Genomic DNA, 26,210 nt, shown 5'->3' on the forward strand with positions numbered 1-26,210 from the left:
TTTACATTAATGAGTTCATTGTCAAGGTTGCTAAGTAATAATATTATGTTTGTTGATTTTGAAAGATGAACCATGGTTAAATCAGAAGAATTAGAGGTATTTATCTTTTTTTTTTAAAAGGTTAATAGTTTCTAGTTGATTTATAAATCCTATATTCCTTCTCTTTTTTTCCACAGCTCTGGGAGACCTCCATTTAGGTTGCCATTCAGTGGATCTGAACAACTAAAGATTTCTTTCCAGTTTTATAAAGGGGCAGCCTTACACTGATGTCTCTAATGAATGAATTTCCAGACCACCAATGAGACTTTCGAAAGGAGTATAAACTCCCTCTGCTAACTTCAAAAACCAGGGCTTCTAAATATAAAATAATAGACTTTGGCTCACCAGTAATAAAACAATGTTCTATGAAGAGTCAGCATTCTTGTGTAAAATAATGCACTGAAACAATGATCTGGGAACAGGAACTCTTCCTGGAAAAAAAGACAATAAAAAAGCTCTATCATGTATTTGCGTATGTTATGGTGCTTAGTCCTCTGGAAGAAGATTGAGAGCCCATTTTTCAGCGAGGCTCAGTTGAAAGCTCCTGAGTACACATTCACTGCATTGAATAATACTGTGCACGGATCCCTTTTGTTCTAGTAGTCAGTAGAACAAACTGTACTTGCATAGACATAAAAAGATGTTTTCCCCCCTAAAAAATTGCTTTGGATTGAGCTGCATAACAGGACAAATAATTGCATTTGTAAGGGTTATTGTGTTAAAGAAATGGAATATGCAATTGAAGATCAAAATCATATATTTGATACTTGCAGAAATGCTTGCTCAGAGAGTATTTTGTAAATATGTACAGTGTTTTTCACATTACCTGACAACATCAGGCAATTGTTGCTTGCCCTACAAATCAAAACATGGTCATGTCAGACTTAATATTGATAGATTTGGTGTTTTCATGTAAATTATTGAATCTTCATTACACCATAGATGAAGAAGAAAGCTGATAATTTAATGGGGGAAAAACTGTTGGAGGTACTTTGCAGGTCAGGCAGCATTTATGATAAGAGGAACAGAGCTAGCCATTTCAGTTGATAAGCTTTCACTAGAACTAGACAGAAGTGAAAAAACTGTGTTTAAGGTGTAGGAGCGGAGAGAATGAGTTTCCACCCTATCGCACAGTTTCCCTTTCTTCTCTCCACTACTCCTCCTCCTAACTTACAATGTGTTTTTCTTTCCATTTTTCCAATTCTGATGAAGACTCATGTGCCTAAAAAATAACTATTTCTCTTTTCACAAATACTAGTTGACCTGCTGAGTATGTGCAGCATTTTCCACTTTTATTTTGTATTTCCAGCATCTGCAGATAAGGAAGTGCTTGGGTGTAACAACTTTATACATTATAAAACATAGTTCCGTATTTATATATGAAAACTTTCAGTCGCAGTTAAATATAATTAACGTTGTGTCACTCACTAAATAAGCCATCCTCACCAAAATACAAAAATGTCTATTTGTTTCAAACACAAGAGGAATTATGTTTAAAAAAATGCATTAGGCAGACATGCTAACAGTTCACCTGTATAACAGCTGGAGGAAAATATTTATCAGCAATTGAGATTTTTGGTCCACATTTGGACCAAGAGTGATCCTAGTGAAGCCTTAACTAGATAGTGGTGAGTAGGTAAGTGCCGCTTAAAGCACTGACAATGGCTCCTTCCTTCCATATGCTGATGTCTGAGAGTAAATAGAATGGGTTTCAATTGGATCTGTCCAGCTTTTTTTGAGGACAGGGCATACCTGGACAATTTTCTATGTTGTTAGGTAGGCACCTAATTTGTACTATGACAGCATGGCTATAAGAATAACTAATTCTGAACTACAGCTGAGATATTGAACTGTCTCACAGGCTTGCAATAGCCATTTCTTGATAATATGGAGTGAATTAGATTGATTCTATGATGATGGCTGTCTCATGAGAAAGACTTAAGATGGATCACCCACTTGGAATTTCTGGCTGAACATATTGTACATGCATCAGCTTTTAGCACTCACTTGCCAGGAGCACCATCATTGTTGAGACTAGGAACATTCCTGGAGCCTCCTCTAAGCTACTGTCAATCAAAGTTTACAAGATGTATGAGGTCAGTTGAACTTAGATCTGATTGGGTGATCACCTAGTTCTGTCTGTTGCATGCTGTCTTTACTGTTTAGCATGCATGTAATTCTGTATTGGGAGCTTTAGCAGCTTGGCACTGCATTTTTAGGTACATGGCTGTACCCAGCATGCCCCTCTACAATCTGGTTTGATGATAATGAAAGGTTTATCTTGAACAATCTCAAAAACTGATTATGCTTGTATCTAGTTTATAATCATTTATAAATGTGTTTTTTTTCTTTTGTTAGGTTACTTTTAAGAATAACAAAGGATTTGAACACGTTTGCTGTCTTTCAAAATTCTAGACGTGGCCTTCAGTACTTGTTTCCCTAGGCTCCTTTCTATTTCCTTCTGAAACATAAACACACACAAAACTGGTGGTAAAACAATGCTGCACCAAATCCCTCTCAGATGCTGTTCTGTCTTTGCTGATCTATGTTGGCCTTCAAAATCCAAAATTAAAATTCCCATCTGTGTTTTATCCAATGGCGAAAGTCTATTTAACTTTCAATCTTCTCCAATGCTAACCACCAATCCCATCTCTCCATCCTTCTAATCTTCAATGCCCAAATGTCTTTGTTCCTCTAAAATAAATGTCAGTCCATTGTTCATTAACTTCATCCCACCATTAACACCGTCATCAGATGTCCATACACAACGTTTGCCTTCCTAGCTTTGCTTTGACATTCATTATCCTAATGATTCTGAAGCAACTTGAGGACATTTCCCTGCACTAAAGTCCAATATGGCTTTTTCAACATTTTTGAACCAGTTAAATGTATGTATAATTCCCAACATGCAAAATCACCTGCCTATCTCAATCAAATTATTGTCATTTCAAATGTGAAGCTATGTATTTAAATCTGTAAATTGTGAAACACTTTTCAAAATTTCTCAGGTCGCAATCCAGCAGTGACACTATGATTACATATAGTGTGCCCTCTAGAATAAATATGCCTAAGGTTTCACTGGACAGCCACAATCCAACTCAACTCCTTACAATTGTTTATGTTGTAAAGGTCAGTTGGTTGCAAACTATAACTTACATTTTCCTGTATTTGTCCAGTCTCGCAAGACATGGTGGGAGAAAAGTGGAACTCCAGATAGAATTTCAGGTGCTTCTTGATTACATTGTAGAAAACCAGTCTATAGACATGGGGGCTTCATTATCTTGAGTAACAGCATTTAAATCTAAGTGCCTTTGTATAATTCAAATTGTGTCATAATCTGAAAATCTTTATTTCTTGAATCAATTTGTTTGTCATGAGCAGATCAAAATGCCCAAATTGTCTACAGTAATGTTAAGATACCGTGAATTCTCTTTTTTCTCTGCAGCTTACAATGAAATGATTACATTTAACATTCTCAAAATTTTTGTAAAGGATAGAAGAAATTTGCCTCTGGGTGCTCACACTTGAGACTTGGCTGTGTACTCAATCCTGGACACACAATTCCATTGAAAATTATGACAAAATGAGTACAATTGGCAGCCAAAAGTCATAAACATTTAAGGCTAGTACCCAAAGTCAAATCTCTTTCCAACAGTAAAATAACAATTGCCCAAAACTGCTTCACTGCTGAATCTTCACATCATCAATGCACATGAATTGGGTATTTAGTCAAAGTATGGTGGGATATCTGATTCATGTGGATCAATGAGATGAAGATTTAATAGTGAAATTTAAACAGCTCCACTGAGTAAGTAACTCAGATATTATTAAATATTTTTATGCTTTCCAATGTTATGCTTCTAAGTGTTAGAATTATCCATGTCAAAGAGTGGTTTAGAAAGTTTTCCTTGTTTTAGAAAATATCCTACCATCTCTTCATTTTCACCAATGAGTTTAGCCTGGTTTAAAGAATTTAGGTAAAATGCTTCATAATTTAATTTATGGGCAGTAAGATTACCGTTAATAATAGGTGTGGTTCTAAGGTGTGTACATCTCACATGATTTTTTATAAAGAATTGATTTCAACATTAAATTTCATTATAACCATACAAAATGTGGCTACATATTATTTTGTAGCATTTTCATTACCATTTGTCAAATTATTTCTTGGACCTCTACAATGGTTCAGTTTGTAGGCTGAAAAGTGCATCTCCACTTTCATTAAGAAATGACCAGCTAACTTGTAATGTATCACTGTAATCAAATGTGATGTATGTATGTATACATACAGTTAGCTCCATAGATATTAAAATAACATACAAAGAATATTTCTGTGAAACAATTAGAATGGTTTAAAGATTCCATTGAATACTTAATTCTCACAGCATATTGGAAGCGCATGTTAAATTGTACCTCATGCTTTCAGCCATTCTGAACTCCTCTTTATTCCACAGCAGCATAATTGCAAAATATTGTTTGCTATTTGCCACATCAACTGCATGCCAACGAAATGTCATGTCACCATATGATTTTTTATGAAATGCCATTTTAAAAACAAGATCAATTTTAATATTTGTCTTAGACTATAGTGCTATGGATGCAACTGTAATAGGCTGGCTATAAAATGTAATTGAATGGAAGAGTCTTGGCAACTTTATAAAATAGTTGCCATTCCCATTTCTGCATCATTCGAGCAGTTTTACACCCATTCTGTATACTTTCATGGAACAGTTATAGAAATTAATTCAAGTTATGAACTTGTATATTACTTGCTGGCAATGTGATGATCTAGAAAAGCTAATTTTCCTTGGCTGAGTCTTAAGCTTCTACCGACCATGGATTTTATTGTGCTGTTGTATATAAAGCAACATTTTAGATTAATGCTTTTCTCAAACTATACTATTGTAATATAGTAACTTAATAAAAAACTACTTCTGTTTAACCTGGAATCTGGTATATTACATGTTAATGATCCTATCACCTCCAGAATGGAATTTTTTACATTCCAAACTGTAAATTCTGCAAAAGATCTTTAATTTGCAATAAGGTTTGTCATCAACTATTTTAGTAATGATTAATAGAAACATTCCTGTTTTTCCTGTCACTGCCTTGTACTCTGGTTTAGGCTATGATGCTTTTGTTTAATCCTCCTGGTCAGACAAGCAGAATGTAAAAGAGGACATTTATTAATGTTGTTGAAACATTTGGAGTGAAACATTTAGTATTCTCTACAGTACCGTAGTAGCCATGAAGATTAGAAGAATTTGCCAAAGCCACGGCAGCACAAGAATCAGGACTAAAGGTCCACACAAACTTCACTACTCAAGTAATCAGTGGAATGCACGCATTATCTCTGCTGAAATTACTGTGGGAACACCATATAAAAGTGTCCAGAAAGAAAGAGAAAAAAGGTTAGGTAGGTCACATAGATATTTTGCTATTTTGCCTTTGATTTTTGAAGCATTTGAAAATGCACTAGTCAAACAAGTTTTACGACCCTTGTGATTCAACAATCACAATTCAGGAGGAAGAAAAGGCAATAGATATAATTTCCAGAATTCTGAGTGGAATGAAGTATAGGGCCTGAATGTGGTCTATAACATTGGTCTATACATGAATCAAATGAACGGAGAGCATTCCCTCCATCACTGATCATAAGATGATTTAATCCGACAGGCTGATTTGCCAAGCTGCTTCATCAAATGAGATGTTCTCAACACCCACTTCTTCCTGCAACCTCTTGGTTAAGTACACACAATGCTGCATCTTGAACATTTGAATACTTCTCAAGTTACTGGCTCATGAACATGTAAAGGCAGATAAACCTCGAGTTTAGATCATCACACACGGCTCTTCTGTTGACTATCTATGGCTTCTTCATCAGCATTCACTTCTCTTCATTTCCAAAGGAAGCAAACATTGCACCACTTGTCATGAACTTCTGTTGTAAGTCAAGAATCAACATAACAATCCCAGGCAATAAATTAGCATTTCTGATATGCTATAAAACTTGCAGTTAGTTGAATTAAACTGTTCTGGTTTTAAACCAACAGTAACATCCTTCCCTCTCTTCCCCTACCATTACCTAATGTGTAATATATAATTGAGCAAAAGGTGATAAGCAGTTAGGATATTAGCATGACTTGTGTGTTCTTTAAAAGAGGCAGCACAATGATGATGGGCCAAATGGCAATCTTGTGTACTGCATAATTACGTGAAAATCTTAATGTGACAATATCCGCAGCTTTACTGAGGATGGCCTTCTTTACCTTGCAACCAGTCCCACCACTTTGTCTTTCATAAATCCGTTCCACACAAGCAAAATCTGAGCACTTGAAGTCATATTAAGGTCTTGCATCTTTTAATCATGAATATAATCAATAGTTTCCTTGAAGACTCATCTCCAATAATCAACAGCTTTGAATGTTCTAATTACTTTCAGGGAGTGTTTAAGCGTAAATTCTGCAGCTTTTCAAGCCTATAATGTTCATTTTCTAGGTCATCCTGATCGTCTAATGATTTTCGAATACAGTTTTTCAATTCTTCAATTCCATATCCAGTTAATGAAGAGATTGGGATTATGTGTTTAAACTGGATTTGTCTCATGGGGACCATTTCTTCTGGAATTAAGTGATAGAAATCTACAAAGAAATAAAATGTACATCAAGATAGAAGATAACATAATGCACTGCATTTTTAACCAAGAAATTTAATGATGACAGAATTTGAAATAAAAAAACTATTTCAAATTGTAATAAAAATCTATTACAAAATTAAATGGAAAACTTCTTGACTATTTACATTTTAGGTTGGCTTGCTGCTTAAGGTTTAACTATGCATTTTTAAGCAATGTACATTGACATGATTATCAGCTGTTTCTAATGTGCATTTTGACTAATGACTCATGCACTAATACTGAAATTCACAAGGTAGTTGGAAAGTATTTAGTACAATAGATGTATCTGATCTAAAATGGAAAACTGCCTATTTAAAAATAAAACTCAATATTAATTAATGAATAAATAGATTATGAAAAGTCATCAATTGCTTCTCAAAAACAGGTCACAAGTTTTCTGGTACAGCTGATTAAAAACTGCCATTTTAGTAAATATGTCAACTCTATTACATTGTCTAATTTACATAGAATGCAGCTTAGGAACTGGCTCTTTGGCCCAGAATGTTTTGGTTCTATGAGGTAAGATGACATCATGGGTATATACAGTAAAATCTGTGGTTTAAAAAAAAAGATACAGAATTGTTAGCTGTTTTTGAGAAAACTCAGGCTGCTAGAACAGTTCCTGTACGCAAAATACTTTCACAATCTCAAATAGAGAAAAGTTTTTAAAGATACCAGGCTGGATTTTGATTGGCTCTGCCTGAAATGAATAAAGCATTAACGGTTGTCGTCCTTGTTATTCCAGTTCTAAGACCAGCTCCACTTTGAAAGGGGTAAATGGTTGGTGACAAATCAAAAGGAGAACTCTGAATGCCATTTTAGTTGGTACTGCTTAGAACTTAGACCTGGACCTGGCGGCAATGCAAATAACCTTTCAGTGTTCACTCCATAACTCCTATGTTATTTAACTCAACTTGTCAGCTGCTTCTTGAGATCCGAACTAGCCAACAGCATCTGGATTTTTTTTGGTGTCCTGCAGCTCTTTTAGTAAATTTAAATAATATTAGAGATTTTACTGATCCAGAAAGTAAAATGTTAATTCTGTTTTTCTCTCTGTTGTCCAATCTACTGAGTATTTGTAGTGTTTTGTACTTATATTTGTCTTTTGGTAAAGGTCAAAATTAAGTCTACAATGCATTTAATTTTGGAGTTAGTGCTTGATAATGACAAATTATAACATACTGATATGAATAGACATTTGAATCAAATAGGTTTTCTGTCTTACCTTGAGGCTGCTGAAGCTGTTGCATCAGCTCTTTAAATTTTTCTGCTGCATTCTCCAAATCCATTTTGTTTACGGCTAACAATGCAGGCTTTGATAAAAGCTCCACTTTATATAGCTCCAACTCCTGTATGTGAAAAAGGATAATAATGAAACACAAGATCTGCAACATAGTCAACCAGGTAGGAATGCTGAAATATTGAGACACATTGTGTGACCATATCCCAAATTCAAATGAACAGTAAGAGATATACAACAGAATGTATGCCTACTCCAAACAAAACACATATTGTGCACTCTCAACAGCTCAGTATTTTCCAGGAGGTGTCAAGTAATTGAGAAGAAGCTCATAAAGAGTGGAAACTGAAGATCAACCGATACCAAAATATGACTATTCCTTCAAATGAATAATTCAAATGCAGATAGTAACTTGGAAATATTTTGATAAAAGCATTGTATTGCAGAAAGGAGGTTAAAAAGAATCAAATTTTTACTTTGGCAATAACACTCTACACATTGAAAGCAAGTTTTCCAAATATCCTGCATTACCAGTGTTTGGATTGATAAATATGGAACAGGAGAATGCACAATACCAAACTCAGAAATGAAATTACTCATCTAGGATGCCAAAAGGAATAGTACTCTGAATGTTATTCAGTACAAACTTGAATACTAGTTGCTAGTATGCAAATCCTTGGAGGAAAATAGGTAATGAATTATGCTGGCAGAAACACTGTGTTCATAAAATGAAAAAGGGAAGTAAAATGTATACATGTGAAGCTGCTGTTTATTTGCAAATACACATTTCATAGAAACATAGAAAATAGGTGCAGGAGTAGGCCATTCGGCCCTTCGAGCCTGCACCGCCATTTATTATGATCATGGTTGATCATCCAACTCAGAACCCTGCCCCAGCCTTCCCTCCATACCCCCTGACCCCCGTAGCCACAAGGGCCATATCTAACTCCCTCTTAAATATAGCCAATGAACTGGCCTCAACTGTTTCCTGTGGCAGAGAATTCCACAGATTCACCACTCTCTGTGTGAAGAAGTTCTTCCTAATTTCGGTCCTAAAAGGCTTCCCCTCTATCCTCAAACTGTGACCCCTCGTTCTGGATTTCCCCAACATCGGGAACAATCTTCCTGCATCTACCCTGTCCAATCCCTTTAGGATCTTATACGTTTCAATCAGATCCCCCCTCAATCTTCTAAATTCCAACGAGTACAAGCCCAATTCATCCAGTCTTTCTTCATATGAAAGTCCTGCCATCCCAGGAATCAATCTGGTGAACCTTCTTTGTACTCCCTCTATGGCAAAGATGCCTTTCCTCAGATTAGGGGACCAAAACTGCACACAATACTCCAGGTGTGGTCTCACCAAGGCCTTGTACAACTGCAGTAGTACCTCCCTGCTCCTGTACTCAAATCCTCTCGCTATAAATGCCAGCATACCATTCGCCTTTTTCACCGCCTGCTGTACCTGCATGCCCACCTTCAATGACTGGTGTATAATGACACCCAGGTCTCGTTGCACCTCCCCTTTTCCTAATCGGCCACCATTCAGATAATAATCTGTTTTCCTATTTTTGCCACCAAAGTGGATAACTTCACATTTATCCACATTAAATTGCATCTGCCATGAATTTGCCCACTCACCCAACCTATCCAAGTCACCCTGCATCCTCTTAGCATCCTCCTCACTGCTAACACTGCCACCCAGCTTCGTGTCATCCGCAAACTTGGAGATGCTGCATTTAATTCCCTCATCCAAGTCATTAATATATATTGTAAACAACTGGGGTCCCAGCACTGAGCCTTGCGGTACCCCACTAGTCACCGCCTGCCATTCTGAAAAGGTCCCTTTTATTCCCACTCTTTGCTTCCTGTCTGCTAACCAATTCTCCACCCACACCAATACCTTACCCCCAATACCGTGTGCTTTAAGTTTGCACACTAATCTCCTGTGTGGGACCTTGTCAAAAGCCTTTTGAAAATCCAAATATACCACATCCACTGGTTCTCCCCTATCCACTCTACTAGTTACATCCTCAAAAAATTCTATGAGATTCGTCAGACATGATTTTCCTTTCACAAATCCATGCTGACTTTGTCTGATCATTTCACCGCTTTCCAAATGTGCTGTTATCACATCCTTGATAACTGACTCCAGCAGTTTCCCCACCACCGACGTTAGGCTAACCGGTCTATAATTCCCCGGTTTCTCTCTCCCTCCTTTTTTAAAAAGTGGGGTTACATTAGCCACCCTCCAATCCTCAGGAACTAGTCCAGAATCTAACGAGTTTTGAAAAATTATCACTAATGCATCCACTATTTCTTGGGCTACTTCTTTAAGCACTCTAGGATGCAGACCATCTAGCCCTGGGGATTTATCTGCCTTCAATCCCTTCAATTTACCTAACACCACTTCCCTACTAACATGTATTTCGCTCAGTTCCTCCATCTCACTGGACCCTCTGTCCCTTAGTATTTCTGGAAGATTATTTATGTCCTCCTTAGTGAAGACAGAACCAAAGTAATTATTCAATTGGTCTGCCATGTCCTTGCTCCCCATAATCAATTCACCTGTTTCTGTCTGCAGGGGACCTACATTTGTCTTTACCAGTCTTTTCCTTTTTACATATCTATAAAAGCTTTTACAGTCCGTTTTTATGTTCCCTGCCAGTTTTCTCTCATAATCTTTTTTCCCCTTCCTAATTAAGCCCTTTATCCTCCTCTGCTGAACTCTGAATTTCACCTACATATCCTGATTCAATATTCATAGGGTTGAGCTCCAGCAAAGATTTTGATAACTGGAAGAAGACCTGTGAAGTTGATCAACACCAATTACTGCTTTATGCCGTGGGCATCCTTCGGTAAAGCAGTCTTCACAGAGTAGTATGATTTTTATGTTATTTCCTTGCATTGGTGCAACTACTGGAAATAGCATAAATTCACACTACTCTGTCAGATCAATGAGGACTGACAACATCAGTAATGTTTAAGAAAGTACTTTAAAGTTTTATTTTCAGGTTTATTTACTTGTACCTACATCAATAAATTTGTGGCCAACCAAGTCATCTGGCCCCATGAATTTCCTTCTCAGAATACCCTTTTACCTAATTTTAGAGGAAAGGAGACTGAAGATCTTTCTATGCTTTTCTCCTGCAGAATCATCCTTTCTTTTTCCCAATTCTCAAATAATCCATTTTAAACTTTGATCCTACAGGAGATACAAAAATAATCTGCTTTTTTGTCTGACAACAAAGTAGGTGCTACAACATACACATGAACCTTCCCCAAATTTTTCACTGTTTTATGCTAAATTTCACAGCAATCCATAGTGAACCTCATGCTATCAATATTTCCATTCACTGGCACTAGGATTAAATGAAACTATTTGGTACAGCTGTCAGAGCCAGGAAACAACTGAGTAGTCATAGAAGAGAGGATATGTCAGGAAGGTAGCTTCAGACTCAAGTTAAAGGCAACAGTCTTGGCTCCATCCCTCCCCCTCCTGTCTTCTCCTATCATTTTGGATCTCCCTCTCCCCCTCCCACTTTCAAATCTCTTACTAAACTCTTCCTTCAGTTAGTCCTGACGAAGGGTCTCGGCCTGAAACGTCGACTGTACCTCTTCCTAGAGATGCTGCCTGGCCTGCTGCGTTCACCAGCAACTTTGATGTGTGTAAGCAGGGCTTTTTAAAAATTCATCACAAGATTTGAGCTTCATTGACAAGGCTAGTTTTACTGAGCATCTATAGATTAAATTAAGAGGGTGTTGGTAAGATGCCTTTTTGGGGCACTTCAGTTGTTCCGGTGAAAATACTTTCACAGTTCTGCTGGGGAAAGAGATCCAAGATTTATAGCCAGCACTGATGAAAGAACAACAAAAAATGTTTAATTCACGATGATGTGTCACTTAGAGAGGAATCTGCAGGTTGTGAGTTTCCCATTCAATTGCTATCTTTGTATGACACGGTGAGTGAAGTTGTGAGTTTGGGAAGAGAATTTGGTGCATTACAGCTGTGCATTTATTAACTAGTAAAGTGTGTCAGTAACAGAGGAAGGAACTAGTTAAAGGGGTGAGTACGATGCCAATCATGTAGGCTGCTATGTTCTGGATGGGGCTGAACTTCTTATGCATTTTTAAAGCTGAACTATCGAGACAAATAGAGAATATTCTTATATATTCTTGACTTATGCCTTGTAAATTGGTAAAAAGGCTTATAGAAGTTGGGAGGCAAGTCATATGCTATAGAATGCACAGCCCCTAATCTGCTCTTGTAGCTACTTTGTTTACAGGGCTGGTCCCTTTAGCTTTCTAGTTTACTGAAGCCCTCAGGATATTATGTGAGAGAGTTCAGCATAGTTGAACGCCAAGCACAGGTGATTGGATTCTCTCATTAGAGAATGACACTGCCTGACATGTGTGGTGAAAATAATATTTGCCATTTAACAGACCATGCCTGAATGTTGTCTCTGCCTTTCTCAGTATAGACTTGGGTTATCTGAGGCCAGAAGTAAAGGAGTTTACTTACAGCTTGTTGCTAAAATAAAAGCTATATGTAACATGCATAAGGATTCACTGCTAATGTAATAGCTTCTCTGTAATCCTAGGAAGAGGTACAGGTTGACTGTACCTCTTCCTAGAGATGCTGCCTGGCCTGCTGCGTTCACCAGCAACTTTGATGTGTGTTGCTTGAATTTCCAGCATCTGCAGATTTCCTCATGTTTGCGTTTTTAGCTTCTCTGTAATGTTCACTGCTGAGGTAACAGTTTCTCTGTAGCAGCAATGTTTGGGTTATGGCTGGAGATAACAGGACTATGGTATGCATGTTAGCCAATCAGGATTTTGTTGCTCTGTCTTGTGAATCTGGAAGGAGATTTTTCACGGGCTTTCGCTGGAGAGAGATGAGGAGAGAAGACGTGAATGGAGAAATTTGGTAGACCGCCGGACAAGGTGGACTTGGAGCGAGAGTCCGAAGGGCAGCGACAATCGGAGGAGGTCAATGGTGGACGATCGACTTACAGTGAGCTCCAACTTTGTGCAACAGACTGTTTAATAAGATTGGGCCCTTTTATTTTCTTTTTTTTTGTTTCTTTACTAACATAGAAACACAGAAAATAGGCACAGGAGTAGGCCATTCGGCCCTTCGAGCCTGCACCGCCATTTATTATGATCATGGCTGATCATCCAACTCAGAACCCCGCCCCAGCCTTCCCTCCATACCCCCTGACCCCCGTAGCCACAAGGGCCATATTTAACATAGCCAATGAACTAGCCTCAACAGTTTCCTGTGGCAGAGAATTCCACAGATTCACCACTCTCTGTGTGAAGAAGTTCTTCCTAATCTCGGTCCTAAAAGGCTTCCCCTCTATCCTCAAACTGTGACCCCTCATTCTGGACTTCCCCAACATCGGGAACAATCTTCCTGCATCTACCCTGTCCAATCCCTTTAGAATCTTATACGTTTCAATCAGATCCCCCCTCAATCTTCTAAATTCCAACGAGTACAAGCTCAGTTCATCCAGTCTTTCTTCATATGAAAGTCCTGCCATCCCAGGAATCAATCTGGTGAACCTTCTTTGTACTCCCTCTATGGCAAAGATGTCTTTCCTCAGATTAGGGGACCAAAACTGCACACAATACTCCAGGTGTGGTCTCACCAAGGCCTTGTACAACTGCATTAGTACCTCCCTGCTCCTGTACTCGAATCCTCTCGCTATAAATGCCAGCATACCATTCGCCTTTTTTACCGCCTGCTGTACCTGCATGCCCGCTTTCAATGACTGGTGTATAATGACACCCAGGTCTCGTTGCACCTCCCCTTTTCCTAATCGGCCACCATTCAGATAATAATCTGTTTTCCTATTTTTGCCACCAAAGTGGATAACTTCACATTTATCCACATTAAATTGCATCTGCCATGAGTTTGCCCACTCACCCAACCTATCCAAGTCACCCTGCATCCTCTTAGCATCCTCCTCACTGCTAACACTGCCACCCAGCTTCGTGTCATCCGCAAACTTGGAGATGCTGCATTTAATTCCCTCATCCAAGTCATTACCATATAGTAAAAGTAAGAATTATAAAGCTTAATCGTTTAATCGCATATTGTGTACTGTTTGTTATTTCAGGGTACTGATTTATAACAGGGGACACATCACGCAGCATCCACCCAAACAAGATTCCTTAAGTTTGGCCAGGCTGGGGGCTATCACCCCCTGTATTAAGCCGCTAGCCGAAGCAAGAGTTACAAATACAACATAAGGAATGGAGATCAAAATAATATTTTTAAATGTCAGATGGGTTGTAAGTATACAGGACTGTACATTCAAATCAAAAACAATCTCAAACACTCTCTGGTTTATACTTCCTTTACAAAATTAGCTCACCTTTGTTAAAAGCTGAACAGCTTCAAATACATTTCTAAGTGGTGTTTCAGATGAAAGTTGAAATCCAGTCACATCCACCTACACAAAATAAATCCAAAAAAAGGTATTGTAAGAACCATTCAAGTACTTTAATTTTATCATAATGCTGTCAGTAAAATAGATTTTCATTAAGTTTTAAAATTTAAAAATAGATGACACATCAGCTGAGGTATAAAAATACTGGTCATCTTTCAACAAAGTTTAGAGTCCCCTGTTTATGCACTAGAGGAATTCTACAGTTTAAAGATTTTTTAAATTTCATGAAGACATTCAAATAAGCACTTGCTCAGTGGTCAATGTCATAATTACAACTTCTGACATTATGATCTGAGACTTTAATAAAACAGGAGTAGTTATAGACCTGTTTGCAACCACACAGGTTTGACTCCTGATACAATGCTTTCAAGACTGCCATTAATGACAAAACAGCATGCCATAATTTACAGATTAAGTATATATAAAGATGAATCATTTTCTCATTATTCTAGTGGTGGGTATGGAATCAGGATTTTCAGATGAAAAAGCAGTTTGAGAAAACAAGTAAAAAAGACATGCTGTTTTCATCAGTGTCTAAATACAGTGAGCAAAAACATTACACATCTGGAGAGAGAATTATATAAGAAAATAAAACAAAAGTTAGTTTCTTACTCACCACATAAAGAAGTTGCTTGGTCCTCTCTACATGTTTAAGAAACTTGTGACCCATTCCTTTATTTAAGTGTGCACCTTCAATCAAACCAGGCAGATCTGCTACTGACACCTGTTACAATAAACACTTTGTACTTTACACACAATTTACAATTTATATATAGCAAGTTTGAAACATAAAGAGCTAATTTTAAGCTATATTTGAAAATGTGCTATTTCTAATTTCTGGCCTCACACAAATACATGACAGAAAATTTTCCAGCAGTGTTTGGGTAATGCAGGCAACATTGATAAGGTTACAGTTCTCTTAACTTTGAAAAAGTAATTGTGATCCAATCAATTCTCTTGCTTTCACATTTTTATGATAGAAAAATAAATGTCAAAATTCAACGTGGACTATTCAAAGAGAATTGCAGAGGTGCCTCAATTTCCGTGATCCCTAGGACACCTCGGTATTAGTAATCACACACCTGGAAGATAGTTGGTTAATGTCAGATGTTGTTGACAAAGCATCCATCTAGACAAGTGGCAAGTATTCCTTCAAGTTCCTGAGAATGAATTACTCATTTGAATATCCATAAAACCATTAAGTCATAGGAGCCGAATTAGGCCATTTGGCCCATCAAGTCTACTCCACCATTCTATCATAGTTGATTTATTATCTCTCTCCAGCCTACTCTCATGATCATATGGCTAATCCAAGTTAGCTCATCAAATATGGCATCCACAAGATCTATGTTGGTCTTGTAGTGACAAACATACACATAAAACATAGAACACTACAGCTCAGTACAGGCTCTTCAGCCACTATATTATGCCATCTTTTTTAACCTACTCCAAGATCAATCTCACTCTTCTCTCCCACATAGCCCTCCATTTTTCTCTCATCAACATGCCTACTAAAAGTGGCTGTTCCCCTCAATCACAGGTGCATTGATTTTGGATACTGTTCAGAGGCATCACCTAGCAGGGGAAAGCTGCAGCGACAAGGTCTCTGGCACTGAGTTTAGCCCTGTGGTCCAGAAAGGAGGGGGAAGAAGAGGATTGCAGTGGTGATTGGGGAATCAATAGCTAGGGCAGCAGACATGAAATTCTATGGATGAGAAAGTAACACCCAGAAGAGATGGTATGTTGTCTACCAGATGCCAGTGTTAGGGGACGTCTCAGATCATGTCCACAGCATTTTTAAGGGGGCGGATGAGCAGCCAGAAATTATGATACATATTTGTAGCAACAACACAGGTAGGAAAAGGGATGAGGTCTTAAAGAGAGAATATAGGGAGCAAAGCAGGACCTCAAGGGTAGTAATCTCTGAATTGCTGCCTGTGCCACGTGCCAGTGAGGGTAAGAATAGGAAGATTTGGCAGATGAGTGTGTGGCTGAGGAGTGGTTTTCAGATTTGTGAACCATTGGGACCGCTTCTGGGGAAAGTAGGACCTGAACAAAAAGAACAGGTTACACCTGAACTCGAAAGGCACCAATATCCTTGCAGGCAGATTTGCTAGAGTTGTTGGGGAGGGTTTAAACTCATTCGGCAGGAGAATGGGAACCAGAGTGATAGGTCAGAGAATGCGGCAATTGGTATACAGGTAGATGCAGCGTATAGAGACTGTGAGGAAGGATAGCAGTTGATAGATCAAAATTGCAGTCTTTGGTATGGGCTGAAGTGTATCTGTTACATGCAAGTATTAGGAACGAGGGTGATGAACTTACAGCTTGGGTCAGTACATAGAACGAAAACATTCTGGCCATTACAGAGACTTGGCTGTCACAAAGGCATGAATGGCTGCTGGATATTAGATGTTTTAAAAGGGACAGAAAGGGAGGTAAAAAAAAAAGGTAGGGGAGTGATATTGCTGATCAGGGACAGTGTCATAGCTGCAGAAAAGGAGGACGTTGTAAAGAGAATATCTAAGTCAGTGTGGGTGGAAGTCAGACACAGGAAGGGAGTAATCACTCTACTGGGAATATTCTATGGACCCCCTCCCCCACCCCACCCCACCCCACCAATACCAACAGATCTGGAGGCAGATTTCAGAAATGTGCAAAAATAACAGGGTTGTTCTCATGGGTGACTTCCCTAATTTCCCTAATACTGATTGACACCTCATTAATGCAAAAGGTTTAGATGGGCCAGAATTTGTCAAGGAAGGTTTCCTGACACAATATGTAAGATAGACAACTATAGGAGAAGCCATACTAGATCTAGTACTAAGCAAAGAACACACAAAATACGTACATTTAAGATGCTAAAATAATTAAATGCCTTATTTTATCAATAAAATATCACATTACCAATATTTTTGTTTAAAAAGATAAATGCTATGTTTCATTACCCATAATTATTAGTCTTCTCCCCATAATTATTGCCACTATTTTCATCAAGGATAATAATATTGTAGTACACAGAGAACAGAGTGAGACCATCAGGAAAATAATGCTTAGCCCACTGCTCTACTCTCTAAATACACATGACTGTGTGGCTAGGCATAGCTCAAATACCATCTACAAATTTGCTGACGATACAACCATTGTTGGTAGAATATCAGGTGGTGACGAGAGGGTGTACAGGAGTGATACACGCCAACTAGTGGAATGGTGCTGCAGCAACAACCTGGCTCTCAATGTCAGTAAGACCAAAAGAGCTGATTGTGGACATCAGGAAGGGTAAGTCAAAGGAACACATACCAATCCTCATAGAGGGATCAGAAGTGGAGAGTGAGCAGTTTCAAGTTTCTGGGTATCAAGATCTCTGAGGATCTAACCTGGTCCCAACATATTCATGTAGTCAGAAAGAAGGCAAGACAGCAGCTATACTTTATTAGGAGTTTGAAGCGATTTGGCATGTCAACAAATACGCTCAACAACTTCTATAGTTGTACCGTGGAGAGCATTCTGACAGGCTGCATCACTGTCTGGTATGGAGGGGCTACTGCACAGGACCAAAAGAAGCTGCAGAAGGCTGTAAATCTAGTCAGCGCCATTTGGGCACTAACCTACAAAGTACCCAGGACATCTTTAGGAAGCGGTGTCTCAGAAAGGTAGCGTCCATTATTAAAGACCTCCAGTACCCAGGTCATGCACTTTTCTTACTGTTACCATCAGGTAGGAGGTACAGAAGCATGAAGACACACACTCAGCAATTCAGGAACAGCTTCTTCCCCCTCTGCTATCCGATTCCTAAATGGACTTTGATGCTTTGGACACTACCTCACTTCTTTTAAATATACAGTATTTCTGTTCTTGCACATTTTTTAATAATTATTCAATATACGTAATTGATTTACTTGTTTATTTATTATTGTTTTATTTATTATTTTTTCTCTCTCTACTAAATTATGTATTGCATTGAACTGCTGCTGCTAAGTTAACAAATTTCACGATTTTACATCACATGCTGGTGATAATAAACCTGATTCTGATAATGATAAAAATATTAATGACTGCACTGTGAGGAAACAAAGCAAATACGTAAAAGATTGTGAACATCATAAACATGTATTATATTATGGATGAATATATACCTCTCTGTTCTATTTGCCAATTACTAAAATAAGGGTAATGTGCATTGGAATTTTTTATTCTTTATGACAAGGGGGCCATTCAGACCATCGAGCCTTAGCCAGTTCTCAAGCAATTCCATCCTTTCTCTTATTTGCTTGTTACCTATTCTTTCACCCATTCACTAACAAATCATCTTCCTCACCATCCACCTATACTCAAGGCAATTCACTAACGTGGCCAATTAGCTAGTATGTTATGGAGCCTTAAAGAAAAACATGACCTTCAGTTCGAGTCTGTAGTTATCATTAACTGCCCATTTATATTAATCTTAATTTTTATTCTCCCCCCCCCCCGCCTTTTCATCCAGTCCCTCCAGACTCTACCATTCATCTACCAACCTCCCACCCCATGTCTTTGGGATGTGGGAGGAAACTGGGGAAACACAAGCAGTCATGAAAGAATGTGCAAACTGACAACACTGCAGCTAAGAACTGAAGCCATGAGACAGCTCAACTCTCTACAGCATTACAGTGCCACCACAGACATCCCACCCTGCAAAAACTCATTTCAGGGAGGTAGCACCATCAATTTGCGGGAGACTGCCGGAACTTCCGGGAGAGGTGGGATGTCTGCAACAGAGTAGCTCCTTAGCAGCTAGTCAGCTAGTTTACATAATATTAGCTATGCTAATGAACAAATGATACCTGTTAAACTCACCTCAACATGTCTATTACAATCTTAACCCACCATGGGCAATAGAAAAGTCACTGTTGCAAACAGTGCAGCAAGCAACAGTGTCATTATTTTTGACCCCTATTAGGCAGCGGTACACTTCAGTGTAGTCTGGGGTGATGTACATTTTATATTTGTTTTTGGAACACTCTGCCATGGCGCGCTCTCACTCTCTCGCTCGCGTTCTCTCTCTCTCTCGTGGTCGCTCGCGCGCTCTCTCTCTCGTGGTCGCTCTCGCACTCCCTCTTGCTTTCTCTCGCTCGCTTGCTCTCAAAAAAATTGATTTCCGTGATATTGTATATAATTTGCGGGCATCAGGGAGCCACTATTCATATGCAGGAGACTCCCGGAACTTCCGGGAGAGGTGGGATGTCTGCAACCAGATTCTACATATTGAAACATTTGCTAAAAAAAAAGGTATTATTATTTGTGTTGTACATTCTCTGGGCTGATGCAGCTAAATTTCTAGCAACGACCCCCTTCCCTAATTTCCTGTGTAAAAAATTCTGATTAAATCAAAAAAGCGCAGTCTTGTATTTTCTGCTCTATCATGAAATGAACATAAATGATTCAATTCTCACCTGTTTGTAATCACTGTATAATAGCGTTCCAATTTCTGGTTTCAAAGTAGTGACTAAAGATTAAAGCAGAACACACATAAACAAAAAAAACTTTAAAAAAGATATAGACACGAGTATAGAGAGTGACGGAAGATGAAGAGCTCTTTAGGAGAATCTTTACATGTGAGTTAGGCTGAAGAGCTGTTAGAATATGACAGTTGGATTCCAGACTACATTCTTTTGGGAAAAGAAATTTCGCTTGGTGCTCAAAGTGGAAGACAACATAGGGAAGATCAGTTAGCCCACATAACCTGACCCAAATAAATTACTTTTAAAACAAATTTATTTTCATGTTATACCACAACATTGAATGAGTCCACAGCAACAACATATTCAATATAAACCGCATGCAAAACTGACTGGAAGAGCAAAAATGAAAACTACCTTCTATGTACTTATATATAACTATACATTTGAATCATATTCTGGGTTTAACTTTGTTGAATAGTATACCACAAACAAATATGTCTGATAATGTGTCTACATTTGCCTTTTGACATTAGACCATAATGCGGTACTGTGCAAAAGACTTAGGCACATACAGTGGCATGCAAACGTTTGGGCACCTCTGGTCAAAATTTCTGTTACTGTGAATAGCTAAGCGAGTAAAAGATGAACTGATTTCCAAAAGGCATAAAGTTAAAGATGACACATTTCTTTAATATTTTAAGCAAGAAAATGTTTTTATTTCCATTGTTACATACCTCTTGGATGTCTTGTGACTGTCTTATGACCATGATGTAATTGAGTGTCTTATGAGCATCATGTCATGATGTAATATTCCCGCCACTGAGGTCACATGATGACCTGTTCTCAACGGGTACATAAAGGAGACCCCTGATGTGACGCAGTTAGTTTTCAGTTTAGTTTTGTGTTAGACACTCCATTTTGCTGCGTATTTGGCTTATAACGCAGTTTTGTTTTAAAGTGGAATTCTACTTTCTATTGTAAGTAGTATTGGAGAGTGAAGACCTTACCAAAGTACAGGAATTCGCCGAGTCGAGTAAAGCTGATATCCTTTGGCGGTTTTGGAGAGGATCAACTTTTATTGAATCTTCGTTCAAGAAAAAGTGACCTGCAACTGAGATATCCCCTGCTAAACTAGGAAGGATAGTGTAGTGTCTATTCTCCTGAGGAAGAGGTCAGTTCCTTTAAACCGTTTCATTTCCGTCATTGTGAATCCTGCGGACAAGGCAGGTTCCGGCTGGGATCAGCAGTAATGTGACGTCTTCGAGGAATTCTTTATTTCAGGAAAGTCTCTCCTAATTGACTGTATAAATCTCTTGGACTTTCAAATTTATCATTCTAAGAACTGTGTTCGAATTTACCACTTTAAGAACTGTTTTTGCATTTACCCTTTTAAGAACTGTTCCAGAGTTGCCATATAACAGTTAACTTCTGGTTAAGTTAGTTGTTTAAATACATTTCGCTATTTTTGAGCAGAGTTTAATAAATGTTTGTTTGTTTTTATAAAACCTGACTCAATTCTAGATTCATTGTTGCCGGTCACGTGGCACCATCTTTTACAGTTTCAAAATAACGAAAAAAGGAAAAGGGCCTGAAGCAAAAGTTTGGGCACCCTGCATGGTCAGTACTTAGTAGCACCCCCTTTGACAAGTATCACAGCTTGTAAACACTTTTTGTAGCCAGCTAAGAGTCTTTCAATTCTTGTTTGGGGGATTTTTGCCCATTCTTCCTTGCAAAAGGCTTCTAGTTCTGTGAGATTCTTGGGCCATCTTGCATGCACTGCTCTTTTGAGGTCTATCCACAGATTCTCGATGATGTTTAGGTCAGGGGACTGTGAGGGCCATGGCAAAACCTTCAGCTTGCGCCTCTTGAGGTAGTCCATTGTGGATTTTGAGGTGTGTTTAGCTTCATTATCCCGTTGTAGAAGCCATCCTCTCTTCATTTTCGGCTTTTTTTTAGATTATGAGAACACTCAGTACTCTTTTATTGTCATTTAGAAATGCATACATGCATTAAGAAATGATACAATGTTTCTCCGGAGTGATATCACAGAAAACAGGACAGATCAAAGACTAACACTGACAGAACCACATAATTTTTTTTACAGACAGTGTGATGTTTGCTTCCAGAATTTGCTGGTATTTAATTTAATTCATTCTTCCCTCTACCAGAAAATGTTCCCCATGCCACTGGGAATGAAGCACGGGGGTGGATCGATCATGCTTTGGGCATGCCTTAACCACTTGGCCACGTGCCCAACACAAAAAGATCCACACTCTCTGGCTAAAGAAATTCCTCCTCATCTCTGTTCTAAAAGGATGTGCCTCTATTCTAAGGCTGTGTCCTCTGGTCCTAGACTCTCCCACCATAGGAAACATCCTCTCCACTTCTACTCTATCTCGGCCTTTCGATGCTCAATAAGTTTCAATGAGATTCTGAATTCCAGCAAGTACAGGCCCAAAGCCTTAAATCACTGCTCAAGTGATAACCCTTTCAGTCCCAGAATCATACTCATGAAACTCCCCTGAACCCTCTCCAATATCAGCACATCCTTTCTTAAATAAGTAGCCCAAAACTGCTCCAAGTGTGGCCTCACCAGTGCCTTATATAGCCTCAGCATTACATTCTTGCTTTTATATTCTAGTCCTCTTGAAATGAATGCTAACACCGATTCAACGTGAAAATTAACCTTTAGGGAATCCTACACGAGGACTCCCAAATTCCTTTGCACCTCAGATTTTTAAATGTTCTCATTTAGAAAATAGTCTATGCTTTTATTCCTTCTTCCAAAGTACACGACCACATACTTCCCGACACTGTATTACATCTGCCACTTCTTTGCCTATTCTCCTTTTGCAGACTCTGTTTCCTCAACACTACACGCCCCTCCACCTATCTTCATATTGTCCTCAAACTTGGGTGGCCACAAAGCCATCAATTTCAACATGGAAATTGTTGACATACAACATAAAAAGAAGTGGTCCCAACACAGATCCCTGCGGTACACCACTAGTCATTGGCAGCCATTCTGAAAATGTTCCTTTCATTCCCACCCTTTGCCTCCTGCTAATCAGCCAGTGCTCTATCTGTGCTAGTATCTTTCCTGTAATATCCTGGGCTGTTATTTCACTTAGCAGCCTCATGTGCGGCATCTTGTCAAAGGCCTTCTGAAAATCCAAGTATAAAACATTTGCTAATTCTCCTTTGTCAGTCCTACTTGTTATATCTTCAAAAAATTCCAACAGATCTGTCAGGCAAGATTTTCCTTAAAGAAGCCATGCTGGTTTCACCTATTTTGCATGCGCCTCCAATTACCCCAAAACCGCATCCTTAACAATCGGCTCCACTATCTTCCCAACCACTGATCGTCCGACTAACTGGCCTATAATTTCCTTTCATTTGCTTCCCTCCCTTATGAAGAGTGGAGTGACATTCACAATGTTCCAGTCCTCTGGAACCATGCCAGAATCTATTGATTCTAGAAAGATCATTATTAATGCCTTCACAATCTCCAGCTACCTCTTTTAGAACCCTGGGGTGTACTCCAACAGGTCCAGGTGATTTACCTACCTTCAGACCTTTCAGTTTCCCAAGCGTCATCTCCCTGGCAAAAGCAACTGCACTCACTTCTGCCCCTTGACGCTCTGAAACTTCCAGCATACTTGTAGTGTCTTCCACAGTGAAGACTGTTGCAAAATATTTATAAAGTTCATCCGCCATTTCCTTGTCCCTTGTTACTATCTCTCCAGTGTCATTTTCCAGCGGTCCAATATTTAATTCTGCCTCTCTTTTTACATATCAGAAAAAAATGAGTACAATTTTTAAATTATTGTCTAGCTTATCTTCATATTTCATTTTCCCCCACATGGGTTTTCTAGTTGCCTTCTGTTGGTTTTTAAAAATTTTCTGATCCTCTTAACTTTGCACTAATTTTTGTTCTATTATATGCCCTCTCTTTTGCTTTTATGTTGGCTTTGACTTCCCTTGTCAGCCACAGTTGCATCATCCTGCCTATGGAATACCTCTTCTTCTTTGGGATACTATCCTGTGCCTTCCAAATTGCTCCCAAAAACTCTGGCCTTTGCTGTTCTGATGTCATCCCTGCTAATGTCCCCTTTCAAATCAACTTTGACCAGCTCCCCTCTTATGCCTCTGTAATTCTCTTTACTTCACTATAATACTGATACATCTGACTTTAGCTTCTCCCTCTCAAATTGCAGGGTGAATTTTATATTATGACCACTGTTTCCTAAGGGTTCCTTTACCTTAATCTCCCTAATCATATTCAGTTCATTACACAACACCTCATCCAGAATTGCTGATCCCCCAGTGGACTCAACCACAGGCTACTCCAAAAAGCCATTTCAGAGGCATTCCACAAATTCTCTCTCTTGAGATCCAGCATCAACTTGATTTTCCCACTCTATCTGCATATTGAAATCCTCAATAACTCATGTAACATTGCCTTCTTGACATGTTTTTTCTATCTCCTGCTGTACTTGTAGATCACATCCTGGCTACTGTTCAGAGGCCTGTAAATAATTTCCATCAGGGTCTTCTTACCCTCTCACTTTCTTAACCTCTACCCATAAGGATTCTACATCTTCCAATCCTATATCACCTCTTTCCAATTTCATTTTTTACCAGTACAGCCAATCTTCCTCCTCTGCCCACCTGCCCATCTTTTCAATACATTGTGTATTGCAGGTGTATTACATTTGGGGATATTAAGCTTCCAACCACAATTGTCTTTCAGCCATGACTCCGTGATAGCCGTGCATTCAAATATAAAACCTTCAGTCTTGTGTTTGTCACCCTTTTCAATTTTGCCCCCTTTAACATTGCAGCTCATCCCACTGACTACAATTTTGCCCTAGCATCTGGCTGTCCTTCCTGACAGCTTCATTATATCCTTCCTCTGCTTGTAAACCAGTACTCCTCACACTCCGGTTCCTGTCCCCCTGCCAAGTTAGTTTAAACCCTTCCCAACAGCACTAGCAAATCTGCCTGCAAGGATATCGGTCCCCCTTAGTTTTAGGTGTAGCCCATCCCTTCTGTACAGGTCGTACTTTCCCCAGAGGATCCCAATAAATCTGAAACCAGTGCCCAAGTACTGTATACAAGATGCTTTTGAAAGGATAAGATTGAAATAATGACACTGGGGCTTCTAACAGAAAACAAAATGCCCCTTTATTCACATTCAAATCAAGGAAGCAACAGAGAAAGTCTTAAAGGAAGGCACAAATAGAGGGGGAAAATCCAAAAATAAATATCTTCAACGGTTTATACTTACATGGATAATCTGCAATTTTTGGTTTTGCATGAGACAATTTGCTCAATAGTGTAGATTTCCCAGCATTTGGAAACCTGGAATTAATAGAAATAAATTTATGAACTTAAGACATAACTTAAAATATACAATCAATAAAGTTTTAATCAATCTGCTAAAGTCAGTCCAGTATTAAGCTGCATAATAAAAAAAAAATCAGAAGATTTAAATGATTAAGACCAAATTCAATGACATAATGATACCTGACATTCAATGTAGCTCTTACAAGTAAATGAAACTAAACAATTAGAAGTTCAATAATGTTATTACTTCAGCTTCAGAGCAGCTTTTACATTTCGATTATTCTGCATTTCAATTTGCATTAACATTTTGTAAAGAGAATCCTCTCCATTATCAATGCTATTCGTGTACACAACAAATATTGTGCTGATAATTTACAGCAGACAGCAAATGTTTGTAATTATAATAGAGGAAATTTGACATCAACTTCAGCAATGCAGATAAATCAAAAACCCACTCTTACAGGATGTGTTTTAAACATTTTCCATTAATCTGCAGAAATTTATGAATTGATGAGAACTCTCATTTTTAAGAAAGTTTTCTCAATGCGACCTTTGTTGTATGAAGTATAACTTAATTTTAAATGACATATCAAACCATAGAAACTATCTAGCAAACCCTCAAATCCTGAGCAGGAGTGGATTTCTGGTTTTATTTGCATGTGGCTATATTGCCCAAGACATTGTTAAATTTCCTCCTAGATACAACCCTCTTATCCAGTAGATGGTCAACAAATTTATCACTTACAAGAAAAAAAATGAAGTTTGCTAGTAGTACATCATTTTTGTCATAATTGTTATAAAATCATAAAATATATGAGCAGAATTACATCATTCAGCTCATTGAGTCTGCTCCTCCATTCAATCATGGCTGATATTTATATTTCTTTTCTCAACATCATTCTCCTGTCATCTGCCGCCAAGTCTGAACCCTTTTACCAATCAGGAACCTATTCATTTCTGCTTTAAATACACATATTACATAGCCTGCAAGGACTCTGTGGCAAAACAAAATTCCA

The 26,210-nt window shown here is 38.5% G+C and overlaps 2 protein-coding genes across 14 annotated transcripts in view; one reads left to right on the top strand and one right to left on the bottom strand.

The window, feature by feature from the left end:
* The window catches only part of adam22 (ADAM metallopeptidase domain 22), a 356,035-nt gene extending 355,531 nt beyond the window's left edge, over positions 1 to 504 (top strand). For all 9 annotated transcript variants that reach the window (XM_063044159.1, XM_063044161.1, XM_063044160.1 and 6 more), the window contains one exon: positions 177 to 504. In XM_063044159.1, the coding sequence (XP_062900229.1) occupies positions 177 to 197 (21 nt within the window). In that variant the 3' untranslated portion in view covers positions 198 to 504. The remainder of the gene's footprint in view (positions 1 to 176) is intronic.
* The window catches only part of gtpbp10 (GTP-binding protein 10 (putative)), a 66,248-nt gene continuing 40,244 nt past the window's right edge, over positions 207 to 26,210 (bottom strand). For 3 of the 5 annotated variants that reach the window (XM_063044169.1, XM_063044170.1, XM_063044171.1), the window contains 6 exons: positions 25,136 to 25,209; positions 19,837 to 19,889; positions 15,024 to 15,131; positions 14,333 to 14,410; positions 7,941 to 8,064; positions 207 to 6,680 (listed from right to left, as the gene is read on the bottom strand). In XM_063044169.1, the coding sequence (XP_062900239.1) occupies positions 6,478 to 6,680; positions 7,941 to 8,064; positions 14,333 to 14,410; positions 15,024 to 15,131; positions 19,837 to 19,889; positions 25,136 to 25,209 (640 nt within the window). In that variant the 3' untranslated portion in view covers positions 207 to 6,477. The remainder of the gene's footprint in view (positions 6,681 to 7,940; positions 8,065 to 14,332; positions 14,411 to 15,023; positions 15,132 to 19,836; positions 19,890 to 25,135; positions 25,210 to 26,210) is intronic. The other 2 variants (XM_063044172.1, XM_063044173.1) reach the window with 1 other exon arrangement.

The sequence above is a fragment of the Mobula hypostoma genome, chromosome 3 (assembly GCF_963921235.1).
Source record: "Mobula hypostoma chromosome 3, sMobHyp1.1, whole genome shotgun sequence".
Taxonomy (NCBI): domain Eukaryota; kingdom Metazoa; phylum Chordata; class Chondrichthyes; order Myliobatiformes; family Myliobatidae; genus Mobula; species Mobula hypostoma.